This window comes from Staurois parvus, unplaced genomic scaffold (assembly GCF_062004578.1).
Source record: "Staurois parvus isolate SC_StPar_1 unplaced genomic scaffold, SC_StPar_1.0 ptg000794l, whole genome shotgun sequence".
NCBI classification, from domain to species: Eukaryota; Metazoa; Chordata; class Amphibia; order Anura; family Ranidae; genus Staurois; species Staurois parvus.
In genome coordinates this window covers 644,375-663,881 of record NW_028318590.1, presented here as the reverse complement: position 1 = coordinate 663,881, position 19,507 = coordinate 644,375, and the positions used below count along the sequence as shown (strand labels likewise).

At 42.4% G+C, this 19,507-nt stretch overlaps 1 protein-coding gene across 1 annotated transcript in view; it reads right to left on the bottom strand.

Annotated features, from left to right (window-relative positions):
- Positions 1-574: 574 nt before the first annotated feature.
- The window catches only part of BOC (BOC cell adhesion associated, oncogene regulated), a 131,988-nt gene continuing 113,055 nt past the window's right edge, over positions 575-19,507 (bottom strand). Inside the window, exons 11-19 of the mRNA XM_089654733.1 lie at positions 19,190-19,396; positions 16,962-17,143; positions 14,082-14,187; positions 11,789-11,911; positions 11,430-11,642; positions 9,891-10,093; positions 8,235-8,308; positions 5,484-5,641; positions 575-2,694 (exon numbers count right to left, since the gene is read on the bottom strand). Of these exons, the coding sequence (XP_089510859.1) occupies positions 2,549-2,694; positions 5,484-5,641; positions 8,235-8,308; positions 9,891-10,093; positions 11,430-11,642; positions 11,789-11,911; positions 14,082-14,187; positions 16,962-17,143; positions 19,190-19,396 (1,412 nt within the window). The 3' untranslated portion in view covers positions 575-2,548. The remainder of the gene's footprint in view (positions 2,695-5,483; positions 5,642-8,234; positions 8,309-9,890; positions 10,094-11,429; positions 11,643-11,788; positions 11,912-14,081; positions 14,188-16,961; positions 17,144-19,189; positions 19,397-19,507) is intronic.

Below are 19,507 nucleotides of genomic sequence, written 5' to 3'. Positions count from 1 at the left end.
TGGGAGATATCTGTACTGTCCTGACATTTGGGGGATATCTGTACTGTCCTGACATTTGGGGGATATCTGTACTGTTCTGACATTCTTGGACCTTAAGAAATTAGATTGGCCGTCAGTACTTCAGGATTGATCAATATTCAGATCTATACCATAGTTTGTGAACTCTATAACTTTCCTACAAACTAAATAATACATCCTAATTTGGGTTATTTTCACCAAAGACATGTAGCAGAATACATCTCGGCCTAAATTTATGAAGAACAATTATTTATTTGTAAACTTTTATAACAGAAACAAAGAAAAAACGTGTGTTTTTTTTCAAACTTTTTGGTCTTTTTTTGTTAATTTAGCAAAAAATAAAAACCCCGGCGGTGACTAAATACCACCAAAAGAAAGCTCTAGTTGTGTGAAGAAAATGATAAAATTTTAGTTTGGGTACAATGTTGTATGACCGCGCAATTGTCATTCAAAGTGTGAGAGCGCTGAAACCTGAAAAATGGCCTGGGCAGGAAGGGGTAAAAGTGCCCGGTATTGAAATGGTTAATAAAAAAAAAAGAAAAAAGCACACAGTCACTTTCTTTAAAGATGTTTATTTTCTTTTTGTTACACATATACTGGAAGCAGCCAATGTCTCGTATTGCATGAAGGCGTATACATAGTGCGTATGTACATTCGTCGCGGCACGTGCAATGTGCGTCCATTGACTAGGAGTGGGCGTGGCGGGAAGGAATGTAGCAGGTTCGCGGAGGAGAGAGTCCCAGCCTGAGACTGCTCTCTTCTTCGGAAGCGCTGTCGGTGAAACGCGTTGGGGGGGGGCAGCGTATCCTCGCTGCGCAGCACACGTGTCAGCGGAAGCTATTCTGTGCGTTTACGGGCCGGCGAGCGGAACATTAGCATTATCTGGTGGGGTGAATATACTGGTCCCTCGGTTCAAACCGTACAAAAACTTTCTTGATAAAGAAAATAATCTATGTACAAGTGCATAAATATATAAATATATCTATTGTATAAAAATAAACCTTTCTTTCTCTTCTTAGCAACAAAAAAAAAAAAAAAAAGGGCCAAAAGTGCTGCGAGACAAAATACTGCTGAGGGGGCAAAGTGGGAACAGACAGACCTAAGGGTCTAGTTTATAAAAAAAAAATGAAAAAAAAAAAATCACATTAATCCAGCAAACCTGCCTGTACTTTTATTTGTTCTGTGAGAATTGGACCTTAGGGGTTAAAATATTTGCCCATCACTGACCCCGTGGGGTATACTGGCCCAATGCTGAACATGGAGGTGTAGAACATTGGCCCGTCGATGACCCTAGGGATAAAATATTGGCTTATTGCTGATATGGGGGAAGGGGGGGTAGAACACTGGCCCACTGCTGACCCTGGGGGTGTAGAACATTGGACCATTGCTTACCCTAGAGGTGTAGAACATTGGCTCACTGCTGACCCGGGAGGGTGTAGAACATTGGCCCATTGATGACCCGGGAGGGTGTACAATATTGTCCCATTGCTGACCCGGGAGGGTGTAGAGCATTGGCCCATTGCTGACCCTGGAGGTGTGGAACATTGGCCCATCACTGACCTGGGAGGGTGTAGAACATTGGCCCTTTGCTGACCCCAGGGGTTAAAATACTGACCCTGTGGGGGGTAGAACATTGTCCCATTGCTGACCTAGGAGGGTGTAGAACATTGTCCCATTGCTGACCTGGGAGGGTGTAGAACATTGTCCCATTGCTGACCTGGGAGGGTGTAGAACATTGTCTCATTGCTGACCTGGGAGGGTGTAGAACATTGTCCCATTGCTGACCTGGGAGGGTGTAGAACATTGTCCCATTGCTGACCTGGGAGGGTGTAGCACATTGGCCGATTACTGACCCGGGAGGGTGTAGAACATTGACCCATTGCTGACCCTGGGGGTGTAGAACATTGGCCCATTGCTGACCCTGGGGGTGTAGAACATTGGCCCATTGCTGACCCTGGGGGTGTAGAACATTGGCCCATTGCTGACCCTGGGGGTGTAGAACATTGGCCCATTGCTGACCCTGGGGGTGTAGAACAGTGACCCATTGCTTACCCTGGGGGTGTAGAACATTGTCCCATTGCTGACCCTTTGGGTGTAGAACATTGTCCCATCGCTGACCCTGGGGGTGTAGAAAATTGGCTCATTGCTGACCCAGGAGGGTGTAGAACATTGGCCCACTGCTGACCCGGGAGGGTGTAGAACATTGGCCCACTGCTGACCCTGGGGTGTAGAACATTGTCCCATTGCTGACCCTAGGGATGTAGAACATTGTCCCATTGCTGACCCGGCAGGGTGTAGAATATTGGCCCATTGCTGACCCGGGACGGTGTAGAACATTGTCCCACTGCTGACCCTGGGGGTGTAGAACATTGTCCCATTGCTGACCCTGGGGGTGTAGAACATTGGCCCACTGCTGACCCTGGGGGTGTAGCCCAGTAATACTCAGCATTATTATGCAGCACAGCACAGTCTCCCCATAGAGAGTCCTTTATATTCAGTCTTTAGTCCTCTATATTCAGCCTTTAGTCCATTAGGTTGCCGGCCTGGTGTAGTGACCAGGACTCGTGTCCGGACTTCCGCTCTGCAAGGAGTTCTGATGAAGTTGGGGGCCCTCAGAAGGATTGGGACCATCACTGGTGTCTATGGACTCCACCGGAGGGAGATGACATGAAGAACCTGCGGAGATAAAGATCCAGTTAGAGAAGCTCCCACTAATAATGGATACAATGTACATCTCACACTAATAATGGATACAATGTATATCTCACACTAATAATGGATACAATGTACATCTCACACTAATAATGGATACAATGTACATCTCACACTAATAACACTGTTCAACAAATTTTTATTTTTTGCCAGTTTTGGAAACAAAAGGATCCATTTCTTAATGAATTTCACATTCTGAGTTCAAATATAACAATGAAATTTGTCAATTGGCTCTAGTTTTTCTGTAAACGGAAAGTTTTCTACTATAGGCGTAATGACTACATAATGCACAATAATTATATAGATAGATGTCTTTCCACAAATATAAAGCAAGTGATATTGACTACATAACAAAGCCTAAATGGCATAATATATTGCATAGGATTGCCAAGAAAAATTATAGCCATAAGCTAAGTTGAATCATTTTAATACTTAGGATTCTCACTAGTTTTGTCTTCAGTTTGTGTCGGTTTTGCTTCTCTCGGCTTTTCTCTTGTATTCGAGGAAAGGGCTATCTCTTACAACTGCCCGTGACTACACGCTTCAGGTTCTTCCTCACTTGACTCAACCACGAAGGATTCTGGTGCTTTAGGAATTGGTAGCCCCTCTCCATGAGGAACTGGACGTATTGCCGATGGAATATTTGGATAGTGCACAGATAACTTTTTCTTCTTATTTAGCCCTTTTACAATTGGAGGCACCATACAAAAGTAACAATTACTAACATGATCTGTTGGCTCTCTCCAAATCATTGGCACAGCGAAAGGCATAGATGCCTTTTTTCCATTCAACCATTGCTCCAGTGCCGTCCCACAAGAATTGCAGCATATATGTGGTGCCCAGCTCTTGTCCTGGTCTCCTATCTTGCAGCCAAAATACAAGTTGTAGGCTTTCTTAATCATTCCTGTTATCCTCCTTTTTTGTGAGATAAAAGTTATTTCACCGCAGATATAGCAGAAATTATCTGCTTTATTCACACAAGTTCGAGGCATTACTGAGTAGCCTATATAAGCATAAAACGAAGTGTAAAGACGCTGTCGAACTACAATCAGCTACAGATACTGCAGCTTTTATGCAGTGAAGTGATGCAATTAAAGGCTAATATTGCATCATCTCAGTATACATGCAATTTTCTATTGGTCACCAGTATCGATTGCGCAATATGCAGCTGAAGTTGCATCATAATTTTGAATGGCTTACGTCATTAGATGGGTGAATATATCATGGAAACTAGAGCCAATCAACATTTTTTTAGGGTCATTTTCGTTTTCAGCACCCCAAAATTATGTAAGATTAGCTAATTTTATGCCCAAAACTTTTTACCTGTTGAACAGTGTAATGGATACAATGTACATCTCCTACTAATAATGGATACAATGTACATCTCCTACTAATAATGGATACAATGTACATCTCACACTAATAATGGATACAATGTACATCTCACACTAATAATGGATACAATGTATATCTCACACTAATAATGGATACAATGTATATCTCCTACTAATAATGGATACAATGTACATCTCACACTAATAATGGATACAATGTACATCTCACACTAATAATGGATACAATGTACATCTCCTACTAATAATGGATACAATGTACATCTCACACTAATAATGGATACAATGTACATCTCACACTAATAATGGATACAATGTACATCTCCTACTAATAATGGATACAATGTACATCTCACACTAATAATGGATACAATGTATATCTCACACTAATAATGGATACAATGTATATCTCCTACTAATAATGGATACAATGTACATCTCACACTAATAATGGATACAATGTACATCTCACACTAATAATGGATACAACGTATATCTCACACTAATAATGGATACAATGTACATCTCACACTAATAATGGATACAATGTACATCTCACACTAATAATGGATACAATGTACATCTCACACTAATAATGGATACAATGTATATCTCACACTAATAATGGATACAATGTATATCTCACACTAATAATGGATACAATGTATATCTCACACTAATAATGGATACAATGTACATCTCACACTAATAATGGATACAATGTATATCTCACACTAATAATGGATACAATGTACATCTCACACTAATAATGGATACAATGTACATCTCACTCTAATAATGGATACAATGTATATCTCACACTAATAATGGATACAATGTATATCTCACACTAATAATGGATACAATGTACATCTCACACTAATAATGGATACAATGTACATCTCACACTAATAATGGATACAATGTACATCTCACTCTAATAATGGATACAATGTATATCTCACACTAATAATGGATACAATGTACATCTCACACTAATAATGGATACAATGTACATCTCACACTAATAATGGATACAATGTATATCTCACACTAATAATGGATACAATGTACATCTCACACTAATAATGGATACAATGTACATCTCACTCTAATAATGGATACAATGTATATCTCACACTAATAATGGATACAATGTATATCTCACACTAATAATGGATACAATGTACATCTCACACTAATAATGGATACAATGTACATCTCACACTAATAATGGATACAATGTACATCTCACTCTAATAATGGATACAATGTATATCTCACACTAATAATGGATACAATGTACATCTCACACTAATAATGGATACAATGTATAGATTACTGTATACAAATATATAAATGTCACCCAAAACCCATCACACTTCTTGTTCGGTGTCCTACCTGCACATAGCGGCTTTTCAGTGGGCACAGCGAGAATGGGGAACCGGCTCCCATCTAGGACGGGGGTGAGGTCCTCAGGGTGGGGAACCTCGATGTAGGGGTGGGTTGTCTCGTCCTCATACAATACGGTCATCTCGCAAGATTGAGTCCGGCACAGCCTGCAATACACAGGAATATTTATTATTTATTTCAGGTACTTATATAGCGCCATCAATGTACTCCGCACTTTACATATATATTGTACATTCACATCAGTCCCAGCCCCGAGGAGCGTACAATCTAAGGTCCCTAACTCACATTCATACATACACATACTAGGGACAATTTAGACAGGATCCAATTAACCTACCTGCCTGCCTTTGGAGTGTGGGAGGAAACCGGAGTACCCGGAGGAAACCCACGCAGGCACAGGGAGAACATGCAAACTCCAGGCAGGTGATGCCGTGGCTGGGATTCGAACCAACGACCCGAGTACTGCCAAGCAGAAGTGCTAACCACTAAGCCACTGTGCTTATATAAATATTACATCGGGGGGAGGAGAAAACATACATCGCCACGGCCAATGTCTACAGCCCATTGTTACCATCACACTGGGGGGGGGGGAGATTCTTCTGGAGCTCAACCGTGATCCAAAAACATTCGCACAGGTTAGTCCGCTATCCAAATCTGTGTGATAGAAATACGGTGCGCTCTGAATGTTGTATGCTGGAATGATGTGTCATGAATGGTCACGGATGGCACACGGATGGCACACGGATGGCACACGGACCAAATCCTACATTCAATTGTTATGTTCTAACATAGAAATATAGAAAAGTGACGGCACAAAAAGACAGAGTGGTCCATCAAGTCTGCCCATTTGTGTGTGTGTTTGTTTTTTTTGTGTGTGTGTTTCCTTTTTTTTGTTTTGTTTTGTTTTTTTTTGGGGGGGGGGGTTCTTTTTTTGGGGGGGGTGGGTTTTCTTTTTTCTTTGTTTTTTTTTTGTTGGGGGGTGGGTTTTCTTTTTTTTTTTGTTTTTTTTTGGGGGGGGGGGCTCTTTTTTCTTTTGCTTTTTTGTTGGGGGGTGGGTTTTCTTTTTTTTTTTTTTTTGTCTTTTTTGTTTTTTTGGGGGGGATGGGTTTTCTTTTCTTTGGTTTTTTTTTGGGGGGGTTCTTTTTTCTTTTGTTTTTTTGTTGGGGGATGGGTTTTCTTTTCTGTTTTTTTTTTTTTGGGGGGTGGGTTTTCTTTTCTTTTTTTTTTTTTTTTTTACTTTTTTGAGTATAGATCTATGCTTGTCCCAAGCATGTTTGAAGCTATTTATTGTTGACCGGCTCACTACCTCTGCTGAAAGTTTATTCCCGGCATCCACTTATTATTATTATTATTATTGTTGTTTATTATTGCTGACATCACTAGATACACATATATATAAATCTCTCTATATATGAGAATAAACCTATCATTAGCAATGTACAGTTTTCACTCCTATTTCATTTCAAAACATATTTATTATTATTAAATTGTATTTTTTTATTAATTCTAAAAATTTATTGTGTATTACTAATATATATATATATATATATATATATATATATTACATACACACTCACACAAATATAAACTTATATATTATATGTAGTATATACACATATATAAAAGAAATTGCAAATATTATTGACATTAGCGATGTACATCTTCCACTCATATTTCATTTTAAATTATATTTATTAATAGATTGTATTTCTTATTAATCATAATAATTTATTATTGTGTATTATTATCGTTATTGACATTATTATAAAAACACACACATTATATAACATTTTAATTATTAGTGACATTAGCAATGTACATTAGCACATCTTCCACTCCTATTTAATTTTAAATAATTGTTAATAAATGTTTTAAATTAATTATAATAATTTATTATTGTGTATTATTAATATTATTGGCATTATTAAAAAAAACACACACACACACATTACATAAAATTAGAAGTATTAGTGACATTAGCAAAGCATTTTAGCATGTCTTCCACTCCTATTTAATTTTAAATAATTCTTAATAAATGTTTTAAATTAATTATAATAATTTATTATTGTGTATTATTAATATTATTGACATTATTATAAAAAGCACACACACTCACACACATTATATTACATAAAATTAGAAGTATTAGTGACATTAGCAAAGCACTTTAGCACATCTTCCACTCCTATTTAATTTTAAATAATTCTTAAAAATGTTTTAAATTAATTATTATAATTTATTATTGTGTATTATTAATTAATCAGTTGGGCAGCAGTAATGCCCTCCTAGTGTGATTGGACGGGGGAGGGGGGGGGGGGATTTGCAGCGGCATGTGTACAGTCTTGAGTGATTGTAGGTCCTTTAGGCAGGTGGTCGGGGAGGTGGTAAAACTGCGGCTCAGCTGCCTGCTTTTACTACCCCCTCTCCCGGACACATGTGAGCAATCCCTTAGATATAGGATACGTTCATAAACGCCCCGTTATGTATTGTCACCGCCGTCATTGGTGCGCTGTTCTTACAGCTTTCTACATATTCACATGTCTCTGAAGACCCCCTGACTTGTTTGGGGGGGGGGGGGGTACATGTAAGCAGCCTCGCTGAAGCAATTAGGGACAGTGATGAGACACTATTAATAGGAGATCCTGCGCCTCTTTCACATTCCCACCATAGTCGGTGTCATGCGTCGTTGGTTTTCCTGACACCCCCATTAGAATCACAGATGAGATCAAGAAGACTTACTCGGGGGGCTGCTGATGGTCCGCTGGGTCTGGGGGTCCGACTTCACCTCCTGAGAGTAGCGTGCTGGCCTCATCCTGCATCCAAACACAAGAAGAATTCAGAATAATATTTGTACGCACGGCAGGACGCTATTCTTGTATCGGATCGCATTATCCCCGACATTAACCTGCCCACAGATTTACAATCAGCCCATAAAATCATCGGATATTTATTGTCTTCTGTGAGACGTGCGGAAAACTTTCCAAAAGTATAGAAGGTGGGAGCGTGTTACTGAAGGGAAAAGACGGTCTAAAGTGGACCTGTTAGTAACTTCATCTATGCATCAATACATTCCTGACATGCCATGCTATATAGCATCAGGATCATGGTATAGGGACACTGTCTGCATGGAGTTTGTGTGTATTCTGTTGTCTTTGGGCGTTTCTTCTCGCTGCCACAGTTTCCGAGTAACATTGCCCCAGACAAGGACCTTCATCATTCAGAAGCTGTCCTTGATCTAAAGCAGATTTTCCCGAACTTTTCGCCAGAGGAACCCCTGAAATAAATGTAAAGTCTTGGAGAATCCTGGCTAAAACCATTTCATTGGTGGTCAGTGCGAAAAATGCTCCATATGTTGGTGGCCAGTCATAAGGATCCCCCTCACATTGGTGGCTAGTCATAAGGATTCCCCTTACATTGGTGGCCAATCATAAGAGTCCCTAACATTGGTGGTCAGTCATACAAATGCCCCTTACATTGGTGGCCAGTCATAAGAATGCCCCTTACATTGGTGGCCAGTCATAAGAATGCCCCTTACATTGGTGGCCAGTCATAAGAATGCCCCTTACATTGGTGGCCAGTCATAAGAATGCCCTTTACATTGGTGGCCAGTCATAAGAATGCCCTTTACATTGGTGGCCAGTCATAAGAATGCTCCTTACATTGGTGGCCAGTCATAAGAATGCCCCTTACATTGGTGGCCAGTCATAAGAATGCCCCTTACATTGGTGGCCAGTCATAAGAATGCCCCTTACATTGGTGGCCAGTCATAAGAATGCCCCTTACATTGGTGGCCAGTCATAAGAATGCCCTTCACATTGGTGGCCAGTCATAAGGATCCCCCATACATTGGTGGCCAGTCATAAGAATGCCCCTTATATTAGTGGCCAATCATAAGAGAGTCCCTAACATTGATGGCTAGTCATAAGAATGCCCCTTACATTGGTGGCCAGTCATAAGAACGCCCCACTTACAGTGGTATTTGACCACCACTGCTACAGACATCAAAACACTCTGCCAAGTGGCATTTGATCCTGAACTAGATAGGCACCATTAATTACCCAAAGCTCAAGGAACCCCTAGCAACCTCTGAAAGGACCCCACGGGTCCATGGACCTCTGGCCGAGAATGGCTGATCAAAAGTCTATAAACTTTGCCTAGACTGCTGCGGACAGGAGGAGGAAGCTTTTCCTCAGTCTCCCATCCCCAATGATCAAACTGCTACATTGTAACCTTGACCAATCACTAAACACGCCATGAAAATATATGTACCCCAACATTTGCTTGACTCCATAAAAAAATGTTGGTGAAAGAAACTGATAAATGATGATGGATCCCCAGAGGTCCAGGTACAGCAAAGCACAGGTAGGTGAGCCACTGGAAGTAACAGAATGGTACCTGGTGTAGGGCCTTGGAGCAATAATCTCTCTGCTTCCCTCCAGAATAGATCAGTTTGGTGGATGGACACATTCCGTTTACAAAGGAGCCATTGGAATAGGGAATGGTGCTGACAGCAGGGGCCCCCCTTAGTGGAACCATGGTGTACTGGCAGGAAGAGTTCAGGATGCCGGAACTGGGAAATGTGATGTCTGTGGTTTGCTCTGCGGGTAAGCAAAAAAGTGCATCAGAGTGTATATAAAGTATGTAGAGCAGGTAAAAAAAAAAAATAATAATAAATAAATAAATAATCTAAATGTGAAAAAAAAAGTTTAAAAAGTTAAAAATGTAAAAAAAAAAAAAAAAAAATAATAATAATAAAATTTTAATAACAATAAAAAAAACAAGATAAACTATAAAGTGCATCAGAGTGTATGTAAAGTATGTAGAGCAGGTAAAAAAAATAAAAAAAAAATAAACTGAATAGGAAAAAAAAGTAAAGTAAAAAAAATAAAATAATTAAATTTTAATATTAATAAAAAAAAAACCAAGATAAACTAAAAAGTGCAACAGAGTATATATAGAGCAGGTAAAAAAAAAAAAAACCTAAACTAAATGTTCTATCAAGTTAAAGATAATGTTTTGGAAATCCGATCATTCATTTTCAATTTTAATTTTGGACTGAAAAACAGAATTTTTGTACTCACTGTGAAATCATTTCCTTGGAGTACATTGAGGGACACAACCTGAGGGTAAGCAACCTATGGTTATACTGCCACCCACAGGAGAAACAGACACTAGGCTAATAGAAAACCAAAGTTCAGCCCTCCTAGGGGTTCAATCCCCGCCCATCCGCTCGGTTTTACTTGGAAAAATTTAACTTTCTTCCTTAGTGCCTCTCGATGACTCTTTCTTACTACCATGATGTGTCCCTCAATGGATGACAGAGAAAAGTATTTTATGATGAGTACAAAAGAACTATATTCCCTATTGTCTATTGAGGGACAAACTGTGATAGTAAGACACTCGGGGATATCAAAAAGCAATAATTAATAAATATCCATTCTCCTAAGGACACTAAGCAAAATTAAGCAGATGGAAGGGGTTACGCCTCAAAGGGGCTGGCCTTTAATTTTTTTCCGTGCCTAATGTCCATTTCTCCTGTAGGTGGCAGTATAACCCCAGGCTGTTCACTATCTCAGCTATGGCCCTCAGTGGACAATACAGAAAACAATTAAATGAATACTTCACTTGGCTAGGTCCTCCATTATGAATGATCCGTTATCAACCTGCGGCCACTCAAGCTAAAGAACCCCCAATCGACCGAGTCCAATCCCTTTCTATCAGAATATTTGGCCACTTCTGATTGATTTCCAATGATTTAATTCTCCAAATCCATAAAATTGACCAAAGTTCACAGGTCAGTCGGACCTGTTAATGGTAGGTTGCTGTCCTTCTTCCAGCCATTGTCCACTGGCTAGAAGAACTCACTCTGTGTATGGCCAGCAGTGGTCTACATGACCAAGAAGCAACTTATTGGGCTTGAGAGCCAAGACTTACTCTGCTTGGACAGCGCCCTCCACAGGCAAATGGGGGTGAATGCCACAATGAGGAGGACGATGGATCCTAGGACCACTCCAACTATCAGATAAGGCAAGTCGCTGGATCGGGCAACGGTGGCTGTACCCAATGCCCCACCCCTGCCTGAGGGAGGAGGGGGTGTCAGTACCACGGACTGCGGAGGCCGGCCTGGCTGGGAGGATGACTTTCGAGCTGTAGATAAAGAGGGGAACATCAGAAAAGGATACGTTTTACATATTTTTTAGGCCATTAAAAAATATATAATATTCAGCATGCCGGGGTATTTTACAACAAATATAGGATCATTAATCCCACAGGTTGGGCAAAGCCAGGCTCACCTTTGGTCTCGCAGATCATGACGTTGCTGAATTCGCTCTCCCCTCCTTCATTATAGCACCGCATCTTGATGTCGTATGAGGTCTCTGGCTGCAGGTGACTGATGGAGTGCCAATACCGGTCACCTGGAGGATGAAGGGATGATGCAACTGTCAACGTACAACAGGGTGCCCATTCCTTAGTTGGCTACACGTTAACATCTAAGAATGTTTTTACTGGCCATATGACCACTTGACAAGCGGACCTGGGAATGTCTTCTATGTGAACACCCCAAATTGAGTAGAAACACCAAAAATTGAGTAAGGAACATGCAAAGTTGAGTAGAAACTCCAAAAATTGAGTAGAAACACCGAAAATTGAGTTGGGAACATGAAACGTTGAGTAGAAACACCAAAATTGAGTTAGGAACATGAAAAGTTCAGTAGAAACACCCAAAATTGAGTTAGGAACATGCAAAGTTGAGTAGAAACACCAAAAATTGAGTAGAACACTCAAAACTCCAAGGAGCACCCAAGACATATCAAAAGCCACTACCTCTGACATATACTTTTGGGTGGAGGAACCCTTTAGCTGCCTTACACAGTGAAGGAAATGTGTATTTGCTCCCCTGCTGATGTTGAATGTTCGCCCCTCACAAAGAAATGATCGGTCTAAAAATCAAATGTTCGGTGTATTGTAACACTGAGAGACAGAATACAACAACAAATTCAGCAGAAATGCGTCTAACAAATGATGACTGATCTGCATGTTCATGAGGGAAAGAAGAGTTTGATCCCCTTCACAAAACATGACTTAGTACTTGGTGGCAAATCCCTTGTTGGCAATCACAGAGGTCAGACGTTTCCTGGAGTTGGCCCCCAGGTTTGCACACATCTCAGGAGGGATTTTGGCCCACTCCTCTTGGTAGATCCTCTCCAAGTCATTAAGGTTTGGTGGCTGACGTTTGGCAACTCGAACTTTCAGCTCCCTCCACAGATTTTCAATCGGATTAAGGTCTGGAGACTGGCTAGGCCACTCCAGGACCTTAATGTACTTCTTCTTGAGCTGCTACTTTGTTGCCTTGGCCGTGTGTTTTGGGTCATTGTCATGCTGGAACACCCATCCACGACCCATTTTCAATGCTCTGGCTGATGGAAGAAGGTTCTCACCTAAGATTTCATGGTACATTGCCCCGTCCATCGTCCCTTTGATGCGGTGCAGTTGTCCTGTCCCCTTAGCAGAAAAACACCCCCAAAGCAGAATGTTTCCACCACCATGTTTCACAGTTGGGATGGTGTTCTTGGGGTCATAGGCAGCATTCCTCCTCCTCCAAACACGCTGAGTTGAGTTGATGCCAAAGAGCTGGATTTTGGTCTCATCTGACCACAACACTTCCCACCAGTCCTCCTCTGCATCATTCAGATGTTCAGTGGCGGACTTCAGACGGGCCTGGACATGGGCTTTCTTGAGCAGAGGGACCTTGCGGGCACTGCAGGATTTCAGTCCTTGTCGGCGTAGTGTGTTACCAATTGTTTTCTTGGTGACTGTGGTCCCAGCTGCCTGGAGATCATTGACAAGATCCTCACGTGTAGTTCTGGGATGATTCCTCACTGTTCTCATGATCATTGACACTCCACGAGGTGAGATCTTGCATGGTGCACCAGACCTAGGGAGACTGACACTTGTTTTGTGTTTCTTCCATTTGTGAATGATTGCACCAACTGTTGTCACCTTCTCACCAAGCTGCTTGGCCATAGTTTGGTAGCCCAGTCCAGCCTTGTGTAGGTCTACCATCTTGTCCCTGACATCCTTGGACAGCTCTTTGGTCTTTGCCATGGTGGAGAGTTTGGAATCTGATGGTTTGATGGCTCCTGTGGACAGGTGTCTTCTATACAGGTAACAAAATGAGATTAGCAGCACTCCCTTTAAGAGACTGCTTCTAATCTCAGCTTGTTCCCTGTATGAGAGACACCTGGTAGCCAGAAATCCTGCTGAATGATAGGGGATCAAATCCTTCTTTCCCTCATGAACATGCAGATCAGTCATCATTTGTTAGACACATTTCTGCTGAATTTGTTGTTGTATTCTGTCTCTCAGTGTTACACCGAACATTCCATTGTTAGACCGATCATTTCTGTGTGAGGGGCGAACATTCCATTGTTAGACCGATCATTTCTGTGTGAGGGGCGAACGTTCAAGATCAGCCGGGGAGCATTTCCTTCACTGTATGTACTAAAAATTGGGCTATGAAGAGCCAATAAAAGATCCAATAATCCCTCTAGGATGATCACGGGACAGGTGGTCCTCACCACTCACCTTCCACCACGTCCTTCTTATAATCGCTGTCGTTGTCGCTGTCTGTCGGTCGGTAGTAGATGTAGAAGCCATGAATGGGAGTGTTGTTGTTACTCGCTGGAACGTACTGAAAAAAAAAAGAACAAAAAAAAATCATCTGCAAGTCCCAAAGTAAGCGTTTTTATACATCGATAGCAGGCAGAAAACCAGGGCTGCATTGTCGGGGGGGGGGGGCACCACAGTGAAATAAATAGAGAAATACGTAGAATGAAAGCTCAAACAATAAAGTGGGATAAAGAGGAATTTCAGAAGAAAATAGAAATCCCCATTTGTCTAGGGCCCACAGTGCTGCTGCAATCAATAATTTGGCCGTGGCAACCAGCTGCTGGTGAAACAAGGTATTGCAGCTTGACCTAGGACAATAAATGGTTCTCTGTGGGAGTCAGTGCATTTCATTGGTCAGACTTTAGTCCAGCAAGTAGCTAAAAGCAGGAGTAAGGCTTTTTTAAAATATGAAGATATCTCAGTTTTACCACCCCCCCTCCCATTTATTTAAATACCAGACCTCCCTCAACAGTCCTGGATTCCAGGGGCATAGTCCCGCTGACCATCATGTAGGTAGAGTTTGAGGGAAATGGTCCCACTGGGCTGATTACAGTGAAGGTCAGTGAAACCTCAGGACTGTTGGGGAGGGTCTGGAGGTGATTAAAGTGTCTTTAACCCCTTGGCGCCAGCGGCTCCCAGTCCTTTAAGGGTTTCAGAAGCCGGGAGGCAGGGCGGGGTTTTAGGGTCCTGTGACACGCCATCATGGCAGCCACATAATCGGGAAAGGTCCCGATCGAAAGAGATCGGGACCCTTCCGTGAGTACCGGACATGTGTGCTGGGAGTGCGCAGGGCTAATTGCATGCAAATATGCGGTCGCTTGGCGTCAAGGCCCAGACGCCGAGAGGCCGCATATTTGCATCCGCTCGGTGTCAAGGGGTTAAAATACAGAGGGGCTCCAGTAAAATACAGAATTTATCATCTTTCTTACAAACTCTTAAGAACGTTGGGTGGGCAGCACTAGAGTCGTAAATTCTAATCCCACCAGCATCGCTGTCTGCATGGAGTTTGCGTGTAAGTCACAAAGTGAGAGGCTGCAGCAGGGGGCTGATCTGTGTCAAGACATTTGTGAACACAGCCAAAAACTGCACAGGCAACAGGATTTCCATGAATGTGTCCTCCCTGAGCCAACCACTCGGTTCAGAAAACAGATGCTGACCCTGCATGGTGATTAGTGGGGACCGCAATCGATGTGAGAGGCCATCGATACCTAACAGTTTCACTATGCGTGCATGTACAGGAAAAATATCTCTGATGTTAGGTCCACTAAGTGTAGCTACTGCATGTTAGCTAGGAACATTAGAACTTGTAATTAGAGCCTGGGGCCACTAGGGGTCACTAAAACAACATGTACTTGTTGGTACATCCCACATAGTTGCAGCCTCCAGCCTCCATATTCCCATAGACAGAAGACTGAAGGGCCTTTTAACCACTTCCCTTCCAGCCCATGTATATAAACGGCAGTGCAGGGGCGGGTTGCTGTTCATAAACAGCGCCCGCCATTTTGGATTGTGCGCGCTCCCTGGGAGCGCGCGACACCGCGATCCGGTGCCCGCTGTGTCCTCCGGACACAACGGAACACATGCAGAGTAGTAAGCAAGATGTCACTTCTGACATCATTGCTTACTACGTGTGAAATCTGTAAATGATCACAGAGATCACATGGTACAGGGCTATTCACAACAGCCTTGTACCATGTGACAAGCTGTGACCAATCACAGCTCTCACAGTATTTCTCAATGGCTGCAGGAATGCAGCCAGAGAGAAGGAGAAATGATTGCTTTTACAGGCTTTATGGGTGTACAAGCAATCAGTGTAAAAAAAAAAAAAAAAAATCTTCATCACCCCCCACAAGTAGTACAGTGTCACCATGGTGACACTGAACTGCTAGGGTGACAGTATGTTAATAACAAAAAAAAACATAAATAATAATATAAAAAATAAAATAAAAATGTAAAAAAACTATTTTTAAAAATTATAATTTTTGGTTATAAACTAATTTTGGTTATTTTTTTTTTTACTAAAACGATAACGGAATAAATTTTGGCCAAGATTTATGAAGAAAGATTATTTATTTGCAAAATTGTATAAAAAAAACACTTTTTTTTCAAAATTTTTGGACTTTTTCATTTATATAGCAAAAAAAAAAATCCCAGTGGTGAATAAATACCACCAAAATAAAGTTTTATCTGTCTCAAAAAGTGCTAAAAAATTCATATGGGTACAATGTTGCATGACCGCGCAATTGTCATTCAAATTGTGATAGCGCTGAAAGCTGAAAATTGGCCTGGACAGGAAGGGGGGGAAAGTGTCCGGACAGGAAGGAGGGGAAAGTGTCCGGACAGGAAGGAGGGGAAAGTGTCCGGACTGGAAGGGGGTGAAAGTGTCCGGACTGGAAGAGGGGGAAAGTGTCCGGACTGGAAGGGGGGAAAGTGTCCGGACTGGAAGGGGGGGAAAGTGTCCGGACTGGAAGGGGGGGAAAGTGTCCGGACTGGAAGGGGGTGAAAGTGTTCGGACTGGAAGGGGGGTGAAAGTGTCCGGACTGGAAGGGGGTGAAAGTGTTCGGACTGGAAGGGGGGTGAAAGTGTCCGGACTGGAAGGGGGTGAAAGTGTTCGGACTGGAAGGGGGGTGAAAGTGCCCGGACTGGAAGGGGGGGAAAGTATCCGGACTGGAAGGGGGGTGAAAGTGTTCGGACTGGAAGGGGGGTGAAAGTGTTCGGACCGGAAGGGGGGTGAAAGTGTCCGGACTGGAAGTGGTTAATAAAACACATTATTGTCATATATCGTCCTAATCTCACCATCCATTTCAGCATTATGGTGGTCTCGTTGATGGCCTCAGTGAAGGTGATGTAAGGTCCCGTGACTGGACGATCATTGATGCGGTTTGTGTATCCAGAGACCATGTACGGTTTAGAAGCTGCACTTGGCTGACTCTCGCCCAGGATGTTAAGAGCCCTGACCCGGAACTTGTATGACATCCCTGGGAAAAAAAAAAAAAGATGACAAATTAGATTTGTCTGCAAATAAATTACTGATCAGAAATGTCCCCTCTTTTTCATGGAGAAGTATTTGGAGTAGCCTTCATGAAAGCTCTTTACCTCCCAGGTTCTTGCCTGTATTGAATGCCAGTGCAAGTGCTCCTTTTTTGTCTTTCTGGCTATTGCCAGGAGATAGGAGGCCAGTGAGAACAAAGAACTGTTCTTCTGAGGGTCTGAACCTGGACCTTAAAAAGAAGGAATTGTTCTCTTGAGGCCCTGAACATGGAGTTGTTCCCCTGAGAACCCAAACTTCTCCTGAGTGCGTGAACCTGGGTCTAAATAAAAGGATTTATTCTCTTGAGGGCCTGACATTGTACTTAAAAAGAAGGATTTTTTGCTTCCAAAGGCCTGAACTTGGGTCTAAAGAAGGGGTTTTACTCCTGAGAATCTGAACCTGGACCTCAGAAAAAAGGGATGGTTCTCCTGAGGGCCTGAACATGGAGTTATTCCCCTGAAAGGCCGAACCTGGGTATAAATAAGAAGGGTCTGTTCTCTTGGGGGCCTGAACCTGGAGCTAAGAAAGAAGGTTTTTTTTCTCCTGTGTGCATTAACCTGGGTCTAAATAAAAAAGGTTTATTCTCTTGAGGGCCTGACATTGTACTTAAAAAAAAAAGAAGGATTTTTTGCTTCTGAAGGCCTGAACCTGGGTCTAAAGAAGGGGGTTTACTCCTAAGAATCTGAACCTGGACCTCAGAAAGAAGGGATTGTTCTTCTGAGGACCTGGACATGGGTCTAAAGAAGAAGGGTTTGTTCCCTTGAGGGCCTGAAAATAGGGTTGTTCCCCTGAGGACCTGAACGTGGGTCTAAAGAAGAAGGGTTTGCTTTCTTGAGGGGGTTGGAACCTGGACCTAAAAAAGAAAGGGTTTCTCTCCTGAGGACCTGAACATGGGTCTACAAAAGAAGGGTTTGTTCTCTTGGGTGCCTGAAACTGGGGATGTTCCCCTGAGGACCTGAACATGGGTCTAAAGAAGAAGGGTTTGCTTTCTTGAGGGGGTCTGAACCTGGACCTAAAAGAAGGGGTTTTTCTCCTGAGGACCTGACCCTGGGTCTAAAGAAGAAGGGCTTTTTCTCCTGAGGGACTAAACCTGGACATAAGAAAGAAGGGATTCTTCTCCTGAGGACATGAACCTGAGTTTAAAGAAAGGTTTGTTCTCTTGAGGGCCTGAACCTGGACTTAAAAAAGAAGGGGTTTTACTCCTGAGAATCTGAACCTGGGCCACAAAAGAAGGGATTGTTCTCCTGAGGACTAGAACGTGGGTCTAAAGAAGAAGGGTTTGTTCTCTTGAGGGCCGGAACCTAGACCTAAAAAAAGCAATTATTGTCTTGGGGGTCTAAACCTGGGGTTGTTCCCCTGAGGACTTGAACCTGGATCTAAAGAAGAAGGGTTTGCTCTCTTGGGGCGGCCAGAACCTTGCCTTTAACAAAACAAAGATTTTTTTCTCCTGAGGGCCTGAACTTGGGTGTAAAGGTCAAGGGTTTACTCTCATGAAGGCCTGAACTTGGATCTAATAAAGAAGGGTCTGTTCTCCTGAGGGCCTGAACCTGGGCCTAAGAAAGAACGGAGTGTTCTCCTGAGGACCAGAACATGGGTCTAAAGAAGAACGGTTTGTTCTCTTGAGAGCCTGAACCTGGACTTAAAAAAGACGGGTTTGTTTCTTCTGAGGGACTAAACCTGGGCCTAAAACAGAATGGTTCTTTCTTTTAAGGGCCTGAACTTGGGCCTAAAGAAGAAGGATTTGTTCTCTTGAGGGTCTGAACTTGGACCTTAAAAAACATAAAGCTGGCCTTTGACAGAGGCCTAAAAACTCTGCTGCTGTACAGGGTCAATGAACCAATCTATCACTAGGAGGCTGCTACTGAGAATATTAGAACCACCATAAATATTGCTGTATAAGAAGATTGCACGGCAGAAGCTAAACTCAATTTAGCCAATACTTTTCACTTGAATTTTAGTCTAGAACTACAAAACAAAATGTGCCTTTGCTCACCTTTCTCCAGCTCGGTGATCTCTACAGACAGACGTGATGGCGGGATGTCTCTGGTCGCCAAGATCCAGTCACCCTGCTGCTTCAGTTTCTTGTATTCTACCCGGAAAGACTGGATAGGGAATCCACCGTTGCCTCTGGGAATCCAGGTCACGTACACAGAGGTTTCAGAGGCTGCAGAGATGGTAGGTCGGTCCGGAGCCTCCGGAGCTGTAAAGACAAAAGACATAATTTTTATATTATGGATTGAATTGTTATATTTTGCCTTCTCCAGAACTCTATAATGGGGGGTTTGCATGTTTCCCCTGTGTATGCTTGAGT